Source organism: Galendromus occidentalis, unplaced genomic scaffold (assembly GCF_000255335.2).
Source record: "Galendromus occidentalis unplaced genomic scaffold, Mocc_1.1 scf7180000077524, whole genome shotgun sequence".
Classification (NCBI taxonomy): Eukaryota; Metazoa; Arthropoda; class Arachnida; order Mesostigmata; family Phytoseiidae; genus Galendromus; species Galendromus occidentalis.
This window is the reverse complement of record NW_003805512.1, coordinates 3,216,550-3,228,116: the sequence shown is the minus strand read 5'-3', so window position 1 is coordinate 3,228,116 and position 11,567 is coordinate 3,216,550. Positions and strand designations below refer to the sequence as shown.

At 50.5% G+C, this 11,567-nt stretch overlaps 4 protein-coding genes across 4 annotated transcripts; 2 read left to right on the top strand and 2 right to left on the bottom strand.

Annotated features, from left to right (window-relative positions):
- The first annotated feature begins 291 nt into the window (after positions 1-291).
- LOC100902426 (carnosine N-methyltransferase) lies at positions 292-2,431 on the top strand. The gene is given in 4 exon segments (XM_003747651.1): positions 292-553; positions 863-965; positions 1,422-2,085; positions 2,088-2,431. Coding segments are annotated over 4 exon segments (1,125 nt in total). The 5' UTR covers positions 292-464; the 3' UTR covers positions 2,357-2,431.
- Positions 2,432-3,179: 748 nt separating this feature from the next.
- On the bottom strand, positions 3,180-5,375 carry Zw10 (Zeste-white 10 kinetochore protein). The gene is made up of 6 exons (XM_029112643.1): positions 5,316-5,375; positions 4,856-4,999; positions 4,616-4,773; positions 4,320-4,478; positions 4,096-4,237; positions 3,180-4,021 (listed from the first exon to the last, which is right to left on the bottom strand). Exons 2-6 carry the CDS (start codon positions 4,992-4,994, stop codon positions 3,180-3,182), a joined length of 1,440 nt encoding a protein of 479 aa, XP_028968476.1. The 5' UTR covers positions 4,995-4,999; positions 5,316-5,375.
- A 110-nt stretch (positions 5,376-5,485) lies between these two features.
- Nle (notchless protein homolog 1) lies at positions 5,486-7,819 on the top strand. The gene is made up of 8 exons (XM_003747649.1): positions 5,486-5,608; positions 5,774-6,075; positions 6,167-6,249; positions 6,363-6,617; positions 6,697-6,824; positions 6,922-7,116; positions 7,227-7,466; positions 7,553-7,819. The coding sequence occupies exons 2-8, from the start codon at positions 5,779-5,781 to the stop codon at positions 7,798-7,800; spliced, it is 1,446 nt and encodes a 481-aa protein (XP_003747697.1). The 5' UTR covers positions 5,486-5,608; positions 5,774-5,778; the 3' UTR covers positions 7,801-7,819.
- Positions 7,820-7,993: 174 nt separating this feature from the next.
- Positions 7,994-11,289, bottom strand: LOC100905647 (protein lin-54 homolog). The gene is made up of 7 exons (XM_029112653.1): positions 11,210-11,289; positions 10,473-10,657; positions 9,589-10,161; positions 9,138-9,490; positions 8,784-8,986; positions 8,463-8,659; positions 7,994-8,309 (listed from the first exon to the last, which is right to left on the bottom strand). Exons 1-7 carry the CDS (start codon positions 11,274-11,276, stop codon positions 8,037-8,039), a joined length of 1,851 nt encoding a protein of 616 aa, XP_028968486.1. The 5' UTR covers positions 11,277-11,289; the 3' UTR covers positions 7,994-8,036.
- Between the last annotated feature and the right edge of the window lie 278 nt (positions 11,290-11,567).

Below are 11,567 nucleotides of genomic sequence, written 5' to 3'. Positions count from 1 at the left end.
GAGAACCTGATGCTGTGGATGGAACTCCGATAATTTTCGGGTCTCTCATTCTGAGGATTCTCGGACTTGATTCTCGTGAGAGCATATGCGCGTGAATAATTAATTTCCTGATTGCGATATCTCCTTCTCTTGGTTTGTGGAGATTATTCGCATTTTCTCTCGGCTCTAAGTGAGCGATGTGCCGCGGATTTCTCTCCCTTACAAGTGTTCTTCTCGGCCCGCTAATTTAGCAGGCTGACGGGCGACAGCCATCTTGCCTCACGGTCAAATGGCACTTTTTCGTTCTCTCACATCACATGGCGCTCTCCTGCAGTTTTCGCCGGCGTCGGATTCGACTGACAACTTCCTGTCCCCAGAGAGGAAGCAGAGGTGACGCTTCAATCGGTCGGCTGAAGCCTTCATCAGTCACACAGATCTCGGAGTTCAACTCCTCCGTAGAGTCCCCGCTCAAGTCCGCCGCGTAGATGGCTGGAAGCGCCCCTTCCGAAGCCGTCGTGTCCGCAGAGGAAATCAAGTGTTTCCAAAAAGTCGTGAATGCATTCGGAGCGTACAAGTACGTGGAGTTTGTCGGAGCTCGACTATGTCGTACGACCCGCCCACAGGAGCCTCCTCGTGAACTCCCCTGTGCGCGATCAACCTTGGCGAGTCCAACTCATGGAGACTTACGGAGGGAATCTTTCGGAAAAGCGCATTCATCGCCGCATCAGCACCGATAGGTCCCTTCGAGAATCCCGAAACGTTTCTTGCTGAATGCGGAGCTTTCTCTCGATCATTCCGTTCATTCGGGAATCGGCAAACGCGGAATTCGTGCGAAACCAATTAATTCTCCGCCGTCGTTACGAGAACCGTTTCTGCTTTCCAGAGTACACTCGCTCAATCGAATCGGCCGATGCACTCAATACGTGAGATGCATGAACGGAGACTACCGACGATATCTGAAGAAATACTCTGAACATTTGGAGAACGTGAGTTCCGCTCTCTCTATTCTGGGGGGACCTCTGATGGAACCCTATCATTCCAAACGCACAATAGCACGTTGAGCCTGTGTCTAGAGCCTACTCCGTCACAGCCTTCAGCTGCTCCAGGCATAACCCATGTGCGTTGAAATCGAATGGAAGGAGCTCATATTTGACCGACCGCCTCTATTCAACGACTGCGAGTTTATTTTTATCAATGTCCCCGCACCTATATTATCATTGGTACTTGAGCGTGTGTCTCAAGATCGGGTTCTTCGAGGAGGTTCGGATTCCTGCGGAGAGAAGTTCATTTTCTATGGAGCTGGAAGTTCCCACCAGCTGAGGTGGGGGCGGAGCTCGGGAAATTCAGCCCGTTCACGCGCGCTGGTTCTTCCCCACTTGATGAATATGATACGATTGCGAGAGAGCGATAGGAGCTCTATGAAGGCATTCTGCGACTTTCAGCTGAAGATCTGCGTCGATGTCAACAACGACTTCCTGGAGAAAATGATCAAGGACACCGAGATTTTCGAGAACCTGAGTTTTAGCAGCTCCAGTGATCATGACGAGCGAGAATCTGTGCCCACTTCGATGGACATGGACAAGGTTTTCTCGACACTGAGGCAGTTCGCGAGGGAATGGAGCGCCGACGGCGAAAATGAACGACGTCAGTGCTTCTTGCCGCTCCTCGTTCGAGCTGAAAAACTGTTTCCGAGACATCGCAGCGAGGTAAAGGTTCTGGTTCCTGGTGCGGGACTAGGGAGGCTTGCATTCGAGTTCGCCTCGAGAGGTTTCTATTGTGAAGGCAATGAGTTTTCATTCCACATGTTGTCCGCTTCCTTCTATATTCTGAACAAGTCTCGAAAAGCGAACGAGTTCAGAATATATCCGTATTTGGGCCACTTCAGCAACAATTTTCGGAACGAAGATCAAACCCGAGTGGTGTCGATACCTGATGTCCTGCCCGGAACTCACGTGACCGATCGAAATTTCTCCATGACCGCCGGTGATTTCATTGAGGTCTACGGCAAGCAGAGCGATCGATGGAACATAGTGTGCACATGCTTCTTCATCGATACCGCGCAGAACATCGTAGAATACCTTGACATAATCTTTCGGATTCTTAGGCCCGTGGTTATTGGCTCAACCTGGGACCTCTTCTGTACCACCACGCCGATATGCCAAAGGTTGATAGCATCGAACCGAGTTTCGAAGACGTCAAAAACATTGCGAAAGCGATTGGATTCGCTATTTTAGAGGAAGAGACCGATCTGACAACTTCCTATTGTAGCACACCGGCCTCAATGCTGGAATATGTCTATAAAAGCGTTCTGCTCGTCTGCCAGAAGCCGGCAACGGTCTCCGAGCCGAGCGGCGAGGCTTGCGTCTCTTTCACTTGACTCGGACGGTTGTCGTTTGTAAGATATGCCTCGATCGGCACATGTATATCAGAATAAAAAGCAATATACTTACCCAGAATCCTGCCCCGCAAGAATACTATGGGATGCTCTCGCTGATTATCGCTATGAATCAAGGAGTAGCTCGATGCTGACTCGGTGTAAAATGGGTTGGCTTGGTACTTGTCCACGCTGCTGCTGTACCCTTCGATCAACATCATCATGTATTGCTGGATTTCCCTACAGGAAGAAGCTGCTCCTAGCGAGAGAAGCCCGCATGCCGATCTTTCTCTGGGCATTGGGTATGTAATTGCATTTTCTGCAGCGGGTTATGGGACCCCATCCGATCGGCCATAGATCCGATCTCATTGACCGGGAAGCATCGTACTGTATCCTCGTCTCTATCTCGGAGATTCGCATCAACTCTCGGAGGTGCCGTGGACCTCCACGTCACTCTCCAAGTCGCTCTAATCCCATGAACTCCCCTGCTCTTGGCGCGAGGAGGAACGTCAACAGGATGAGAGTGCTCCGATATCTTCTTTCTCGATACCGGATACCGCGAACCGTCAGTTTTTTCTCATCACACCCAAGTTCGTTGAGCGTGGTAACTACGGCGAGAGGAGCTGCTTAAGCTTCAAGAAATACTGCACTAGTTCCCAGTCGGAATCTAAGAGGGGAATTTGGGATCATCTCACGGTCCAGGGTAGCGTCTATGCCATCGGTTCTAGTATTTCGATGCAGCTCATGGTGATCGATCGCGAACGAGATTCCACAGGCTCCAAAGATATTTACATTTATTGACAGTTTCTGAAAGGCTTCGAAACGGTTATTGAATTTGTGCGAGTACCGACGATTTCATCTCCGAATTCTGGAAAATAGCGCGGATCAGATGTCGTACTTCGTTGACGTGAAAATGGGCTCTCAAGACGGATTTCGGATTCTTCCATTGAGCAGCAAAATCTTTCAGACCATAAGTCAGAACATTCCTCAATTCTGCAGCTCTATGCAAGACTGGCAGCTCCACATCATCAACTATTTCCCTCATCTGGTCCAAAATGTTCGTTAACAGCCGCGCCCAACGATCAGCCTGCTCGGTTTCGATATCCTCAGTATTGACTATAACACTTAAGAGAGACCCCACAAATTGATCGCTGAGCAAAACAATAATCCTCTCGAATATCTTCCTTGGGAGGATGTCTTTTAGGTCGAGGCGGCATTTTTTCAGTTGGTTCGGATATTCCGCGGATGCCGTTTCATCGACAAATTGGATTGATGAATCAAACTTGATCTCGTGGATACGATTCATCAACAAGGGCCCAGCGAAACGACGCAGCGAGATCGCGGCGCTTAATGAGACTCTCGACGGATGGATGAGCGTATGGAGGAGTACTTTGTGGGCGAAATACATCGTATTGCAGAAAACTATCCCGCACTCCCGTAGAGAAAAAGACGAGGACGCGTATTGGTAGAATGACGTGTAGAGCTCAATGGCGACCGCCTGATTCGAGGTTTCGAGAACTTCGAGGACTAATGGTCTCAACCAAAACGACACCTCGCATGGGTCGACATCACCGGGACCTCCGAAATCAGACGACGTGACCCTCTCAGTCGGCTCCAGTGGCTTCCGCAGGACATCACGAAACTGAGGAAGATAAGAACAAATTGATGCTTTTCTTATCCCTGGGAATCTCACTCTCCGTGGTGACTTGTACATCGGCTCTATCGTACCTTTTCTAAGAAACTCTCTTCGTTCTGATTCAAGCCATCCGCGGTGTCCTCCGAAAACGGATCCGAGGCTTTGTTGCTGTCTCTCAATCGTAAGAGCGTTTTACGATTCTCGGCTTCTAAGGTGTAGCGCTTGTTGAGAACGTATTGGAGGACACTCTGAAGGGGAGGATATACAATTACATAAGACGCGAGTGCAACGGTGCAAAAACTCTACTAGGTGTGTTCAGTCCTGTACTACCTTTATGATCAGCAGGTTGCCTCCACTCCACTGGTCGAGTTCTGCGCAAAGGTCTTCTACATCGGTGATGTGCTCGAGCGCCGTGGCCGGATCGTCAGCACTGGACTCGACTCTTTGCAGAACGTTCGCGATCTCCACCAGCACGGAGACCTTGCTGTCCTGGAGTGATTGTTTATTGCTCGAATCAATAGAAGAACTTCCCCATCCTGGAGCTTTATCGGTCGCGGGACGACAGCCGCGAGTGAGCGCGTATCGCTCCATTACAGCCACACAGGCTCTGATCGTAAGCAACTCACCATGATTTCAAGTTCATAAATTTCGTGTTCCAGCTCAGAGAGCAGCTCGGATTGATTCCTATCAGCGATACGCCGAAGCTTCGATAAGGTTGCATCGAAATCCGCGATTATCGAATCGACCTCAGCGAGTCTCTCATTCAGCGTAGTTTCCACTTGTTCTGCACGATGGGGGCTAATTGATTGGCTGACCCTGACTCATTCCATCAATCGCGGCCGGAATCCATCGCCGATCGGACTTACCTGTTTCGATTCGGGAAGACTCGTCGAGTAGCTCGGTGAATCCCACCTGTTTTTGCAGCATTTTCATTTTACGCTGGAGCTGTCGGTCAAGGTCTTTGATCCGATTGCATATTCGATCTCCATTGTCCGGATCTTCCATCACACCTGCGGAGAGGCATTGTCAAGTCTCTGAAGAGTTACCACGAATGAATCATTCATATATTATATTATACATCTGGATCCGGAAAACATCCAGAGCCTCTGCAGACCATCAAAATGACGGAGATCCGCATCTGGAGCCCTGTCGAACTTCGGAGAGAGACAATCTCGCGAGTTCGGGTGATGTCGAGACTTGTCTAAAACAGAATTCGGAAACGGCTCTCGGGGGAATCCCCTCAATAAATGACGGGTCAATGTTCAAAAACTCCGTATACCACAAGATCTCCCAGAACTTGATGAAGATGGTTCATGAAGCACTCACCCGGAAAAACACTGTCAAGAGAGGTAGAGCATTCGATTCATAGACTTCCACGTTTGCTGTGTTTTGTAAACAGAGTCTCGACGTGCCCCTCGTCCTAAGGAGATCCCAAATAAGCGATCGGGCTCGATAAGCAAGATCATCAACGCCACCATATCATCATTTCGCGCACATGGCTCCCGAAGAAGAAAACGCAACACAAAGCGCGACAAGCAACAAGCACGATCCGCACAGTGCCCCCATGCGTTAGGAACTTCCCGAAAACACTTTATTCAGCGGGCTCTCGCCTCATCAAGGTAAATTCGGTCATGTATTCTCGAACGAGTTCGAGTTCCGAAAGCGTTGAGGCTGTTGAGATCCACGGGCGTTTAATGAGCTTAGAAATCGAACGCGGCCGGTTCTCGCTGACATCTCAGTATTCCCGCTCCCCAGGAGACATTTCCAATTCTATTGCTTTCCAGCTAGGATGGCTGTCGACTCGACCGGCGGAGAGCTCTCCGAGCAGCGAGTTCTCGCACAGTTCGAGACCGAGGCTGGGGAGAGCACCGGTGATCCTTTCGACATTCCAATCGGGATCTCGAAGGATAAACTGCAGCTGGTGTGCAATGCTTTTCTGGAAAAAGAGTCTTCCAATCCGTATCTGTTCTTCGTTGAGGGGGAAGAAATAAGGAGCTCTCTGGAAGAGACCATCAGGGAGAAAAAGATACCAATCAAATTCGAAACCGTGGTCAAAATTGTCTACGCGCCCCAAGCTCTGTTCAAGGTGAGCTATTGGGAGATCCGTGCGAATTGGGATTCCATGCCATTTAGCCCGCGGGGACGTAAGTCTTATAATGATGAACGCTCAATCTCAGGTTCGGCCAGTGACACGGTGCACGAGTTCTATCCCCGGCCATTCGGAGGCCGTGTTGACCGCCCAATTCAGCCCTGATGGACAGTGAGTTAATTGACCGATTGCGGAAGTTTTGGGATACCACACGAAAACAAGGAAGACATCTCGTGTATACATTTTCTAAGAATCAATCGAGGAATAACTCTTGTTTCCCGAAGGCATCTCGTCAGCGGCTCCGGAGATACCACGGTCCGCTTCTGGGACCTGAGCACTCAATCGCCTCACAGTACTGGTCGTACTCACAAAAACTGGGTGCTCGCCGTCGCATGGAGTCCCGACTGTAAGAAAGTGGCTTCTGGGTGTAAGAATGGACAGATTTGTCTGTGGGATCCCGAAAAAGGGAAACAGATCGGCAGAACGCTCAACGGACACAAAGAATGGATCACTTGCCTGGCCTTCGAGCCGCTCCACTTGTGGGTATACCAGGCGAGGTTTACGTGCGGCCGGGGACCCGGGAGACGGAAATCCTCAGTCGAAGGTTTCACATTTTAGGAATCCAGAGGTTCGACTGCTAGCTTCTGGCTCGAAAGACGCCACGGTTCGGATCTGGGATACCGTGATGGGAAACACGATTCTGACGCTCTCCAGTCACACGCGCTCTGTCACGAGCATCAGATGGGGCAAGTTCGCAGTCCCCAAGCAGTATCTCTTGACTTTTCTCCTCACGCGCACGTAACACGTTTCGACGGATCGGACTCATGGATGACTCGTTTCTAGGTGGCACCGGCTTAATTTACAGCGCCTCTCAAGATTGCACCATCAAAGTATGGAAGGCCGAAACTGGCGCTCTTATGAACACTCTCCAATGTCACGGTCATTGGGTGAACGTCTTGGCCTTGAATACAGATTATGCTATACGGACGGGAGCCTTCGATCCCTGCAAGCCTCGGGACGACGATGCCGTTTCAACAGGTGTGTATACTTCTGTTCGGATCTCAGTCCCCCCGATTGAGGTCCTCCTTTCTTCTTCACTGAATTATATTTGTGTTCCAATTCTTGACTTTTTCGATATGGATCTGCAGACACCATGAGAACCTTGGCGCTACAACGGTATCAAACCGCGAAGGGCAAAGAGCCTGAGCTGTTAGCGTCCGGTTCTGACGATTTCACCGTGGCCCTCTGGAACCCGATGAGCAAGAAACCGCTGAATCGCATGACGGGTCATCAACAGCTCGTGAATGACGTGAAATTCTCGCCAGATATGCGTATCTTAGCGAGTGCTTCATTCGACAAGAGCATCAAGCTATGGGATGGCAGGACCGGTGAGGAGACTTGAGCTTCCGAGCTTCTCGGAACGATATCGTCTTGGGATATCGCCACGTCAAATGACTCTAATTTGCTTCGGCAGGTAAATTCATGGGCGTGTTGCGCGGTCACGTATCGCCGGTCTATCAAATCGCCTGGTCGGCGGATTCGCGCTTGTTGGTGTCCGGTAGCTCTGATTCGACATTGAAAACGTGGGACGTCCATTCTAAAAAACTGCTGATTGATCTTCCGGGGCATGCGGATGAGGTCTACACGGTCGATTGGAGTCCAGACGGAAGCAGCGTCGTTTCAGGGGGGAAAGATAGAGTCATTCGTTTGTGGAGGAAATAAACGCACCGCCGCAAAACGATGTAAAAAAATGCGGATCCGTATCTTCCTTTGCCGATATGCCTTCCGGAAGATGATGGGCCGAAATCGATGCCGATCTCGGCTTGGGGCCTCAGTTTCTCCGATTTGACACGATGCCCGCTACCAGATATTATGAGACTCTCGTCGACTTTAAAATCCCATCGAATTCATGTAGATGTCTATGGCTTACTTTATTTAGAATATTTTCCGCGTGTATTTCATTCAACTTTGGTGGCCACCCGCATATTCGCAGCTTCGATTATCGCGGCGAGACAATGGCCGAATTCTTGGAGTATCGCTTTCTCGGCTTCCTCCTCGGACGCTTCGGATGCCCTCGAGAGGAGACATTCACAAGTGGCATCGACGAGCTCGGATGAGATCTTCAGCTCGGGTTTCGGCGGAAGGGAGCGAGCGTCCGTAGACTTGTCAGCTTCGCCAACTCCGGCGAGCTGTTTGAGTGTTTCGTCAAACTTGGATTTGGGAGCTCGGTACTGTAATGACGAAGACGGGTTTGAACTTTAGGAATACTCTGCGGACCAATCGAAGGCAGCTCGGAGCAGCACGTTCCACGGAAATATCATGGACAGAACCCACAAGGAGCTCAAAGCCTTAAAGAACCCAGGAGAAAAGAGATCACTACCGACCTTGAAGTCTTGTTTGATGGTGAGCAGGGACTCTGCATCCATATTCTCTTCTATGTTGTGGCATCCGACGCAGCGACAGACCCCTGAGCACAGGATCCGCGCCTCATAACACTCACAATAGTTCTTGAGACAGCCCGAGCGTTTGCAATTGCATCCCTTCGTATGCCGTCTTTCTTTGTCGCCCGGTTTATACTTGCCTTGAGTTTTCGAATGAGAAATGCGTCACATTATTCCCATGTCGCGAAGTCTATACCCAAGACAGGTAATCCATCAAGCATCAATACAACGCATAGAAGTCATCGAAGCGAAGGAACAACTCACCGATTTTTGGGTGGAAAGCATTAGGGTTGCGCTCGAGACAAAGTTTCACCGCCAACGATCGCTCTTCTTCGTGTTCCAGGTTGTTGTAGCATTGAACGCAATTGCAGTTCTGACAGAACTCTCCGTTCGCAAAGCAATCGCAATATAATTTTAGGCACTGGCTCTTCGTGCAGTTGCACGGTTTCTTCGATGAGGTGTGGCTCCTGGGAAAAGAGAGCGATGATCTCGAATTCCGGTATTTCCTGACGGGGGTATGTCATTCGCCTGTCCGTTTCTATATACGTTTTCACAGATCAAGGCAATGACTGATCAGTACTATCGGAGCCCAATATCAAGATGGAAGCAATGGCATACAATTGTTTGTCGTATGCGTCGTAATCAGCTTGCGCTGGTTCACTGTTCTGCGGTTGGACGGCGAAACTATGCTGTCCTTGCGGTGTTGTTTGCTTAACAACGAGGTATTGAGGGTGCTGTGATTGAGGCGATGCCTGCACAGTGACAACTTGTCCGGACGAGCCCTGCGGCCGGTAGGTTATTTGCTGCATTGGTGAAGTCACTGTTGTGATACGAGGTGCGATTTTTTGTGGGGATTTCAGGGTTTGGACCGTCTGCTGGTTTTGGAAAACCTCCATCAGCTGCGGTTTGCCATCTGGACCCGTCGCAGGCTTCACGTATATAACCTGCTGAGAAAAAGTCGAGGAGACGGTCTCAAGTCGATTCGAACTTTTGTTGAATTCACGCCATGGCGTTCCCCATCAAGGGAATCGACTGGTCAGCCTTTGGAAGCACAAATATTTGTCCTCACCTGTTTTGCGATTGTGGGTGTGGGTTGGGAAGGAGTTCTGAGTAGAATTTTCTGTTGGTTATTGTCTTGAAAACTCGCCGGTGACTGTACAATCAGTGTTTGTCCTCCTATCTGAATCAGCCGTGGCTGGGTGGTTTGGATGGTTTGAGGGGCAGAAGACGTGACGACCTGCTGCAGTTGAGGCGTCTGATTTGGTTTAGTGATCCACACGACCTTGCTCTTCTGTTGGTTCGTCTGTTGCCCCTGGATCGGTTGTTGAAAATGGAGCTGCTGCAGCTGATTGGTTCCGGGCTGTACAACGTACAGCATCTGTTGAGGTTGTTGTTGAATAACCTGGGTCTGCTGTTGTTGTTGAACGGGTTGTTGTTGGATCATTTGGGCATGTTGAGACGGAGGCGATTCCGGCAAGTTTGGAGATTGACTTTCGGCAAGTTCTTCACTCTGTTCCACCATTTCCTCGTTCTCCTGATCGACGAGGACGACGGAACCGTCTTCTCCCTGGATCGCCTCGACCATATGTCCTTCCTCATCTTCGACCGCCGATCCGCTCTCTTGCATGATAACATGGTGTACCTGCGCTCGGAAAGACAAGACTAATGATGATCTCGGTAGTTGCATCGGTCGTGGCCACATCGAGGGAAAACGCAGCCGAGGGAGCAGAACAATTTTCAAAGCAACGAATTCCGAGTGTTTGACTCGTCGAATAGACCTCGGGAGTGTCGTATTCGCTCGAGAAAGATCAGATGCCTCCCTGCACCGGGATGAGATCGATGTCGGCTCGAAGAACCGCGAATTCCCCGCAAAAGGCTCTTCCCGCCTCAGATATTTAGGGGGATTGAGACTAGCCCTCGCATGTTCAGTGTAAAACGATTACAGAAACCAACCTCGCCATGTTCGTCCACTATCTGTTCTACGTGTTGATGAGAAACTTCCTCGTGTCCTTCTTGAACAGCTTCGTCTTCCTCCATTGGGACGTATTGGATGAGGTTGCCGTCCTCGTCCTGGATGAGGTTGCCATGTTCGTCGGCATGGACCTGGATGTAGTCGCCTTCATCTTCGGCAAGCTCGACTGAAGGGAAGAAGAGAATTAATTTGAAGCAGTGCGTCACGCACAAGATACGGGATCCCGGACGTCTGATGGTGGTAATTTGAAGGAGGAAAGTCCCAGAACCAATCTAATTCAATCCACCCCCTCGGACTTGGTCAAGTTCATGACAGCTCCGTTACACTGAGATCGGCTCGCGAGAGACAGTGTGCTTCGTTTCAACATCCGACATTGATGCGTGAAAGCCAGTTTCTAGTCGAAGAACCAAGCTGCCCGCCATTTCACTGCCGAAAACCCACGGCTGACCCCAGCCTGCTCTGAAGGGCTCTGAGCACGCATTCGATAGGCGCCGCGGAGCACTTCGGCCGCACAGCATCACGTAGGGGGATAGTTCGATCGGAATCGATCATCTACTATGGTTCAGGGAGCTCGATAAAAGGCGCCGAAAGTCCGAAATCGGCTCGTAGGTGGCATTTCAAAAATGCCGCCCCCAGCCCCGAAGTTTCGGCGGGGTTTCAGTCAACTTTCGATGGAATCGTGTCAAGTCCCGGGCCACGAGCTGCTCGGACGACTTACCTTCCTGTCCATCGGCGACGGTCTCGGCAATCTCATACGTGAACTCCGTTCCGGGCTCCGTCTCCATTTTCATTCAAAATAGAGGCGCATAACAAAGCGTACCCACAGCAGCAGATTCCGCTCCGTTGATCGCCATGGATGAATGCATTCTCGACGATCGTGCTAGAGGCGAGCGATTCGACGCGATCATGAACCTAAGTTAGCTACGTGATCGGCTATCAGCGAGCGCTCGCAGTCGACTGGAGTGCGCCCGAAGTCTATCGATAGGATCCTGGAATTATGAGCTGGTCCATAATCCAACCTCGAAAGAGGAGGCGTTTTTTTTTGTTCGCTCCTCGTCAGGACCGCCGCTCGGCTC

What these genes read in the sequence shown, in the direction of transcription:
- Zw10 (XM_029112643.1), bottom strand. Translation starts at nt 4,994, where the DNA reads ATGGAAGATCCGGACAATGGAGATCGAATATGCAATCGGATCAAAGAC. An exon ending in TTTATGAACTTGAAATCATG is followed by an intron (nt 4,479 to 4,615) that starts GTGAGTTGCTTA and finishes CAATCACTCCAG; the next exon opens with GACAGCAAGGTCTCCGTGCT. An exon ending in GCAACCTGCTGATCATAAAG is followed by an intron (nt 4,238 to 4,319) that starts GTAGTACAGGAC and finishes CCTCCCCTTCAG; the next exon opens with AGTGTCCTCCAATACGTTCT.
- LOC100905647 (XM_029112653.1), bottom strand. Translation starts at nt 11,276, where the DNA reads ATGGAGACGGAGCCCGGAACGGAGTTCACGTATGAGATTGCCGAGACC. An exon ending in GACGCATACGACAAACAATT is followed by an intron (nt 8,987 to 9,137) that starts GTATGCCATTGC and finishes CTCTTTTCCCAG; the next exon opens with GAGCCACACCTCATCGAAGA. An exon ending in CCATCAAACAAGACTTCAAG is followed by an intron (nt 8,310 to 8,462) that starts GTCGGTAGTGAT and finishes TCGTCATTACAG; the next exon opens with TACCGAGCTCCCAAATCCAA.
- Nle (XM_003747649.1), top strand. Translation starts at nt 5,779, where the DNA reads ATGGCTGTCGACTCGACCGGCGGAGAGCTCTCCGAGCAGCGAGTTCTC. An exon ending in GCCTTCGAGCCGCTCCACTT is followed by an intron (nt 6,618 to 6,696) that starts GTGGGTATACCA and finishes TTCACATTTTAG; the next exon opens with GAATCCAGAGGTTCGACTGC. An exon ending in TGTCACGAGCATCAGATGGG is followed by an intron (nt 6,825 to 6,921) that starts GCAAGTTCGCAG and finishes ACTCGTTTCTAG; the next exon opens with GTGGCACCGGCTTAATTTAC.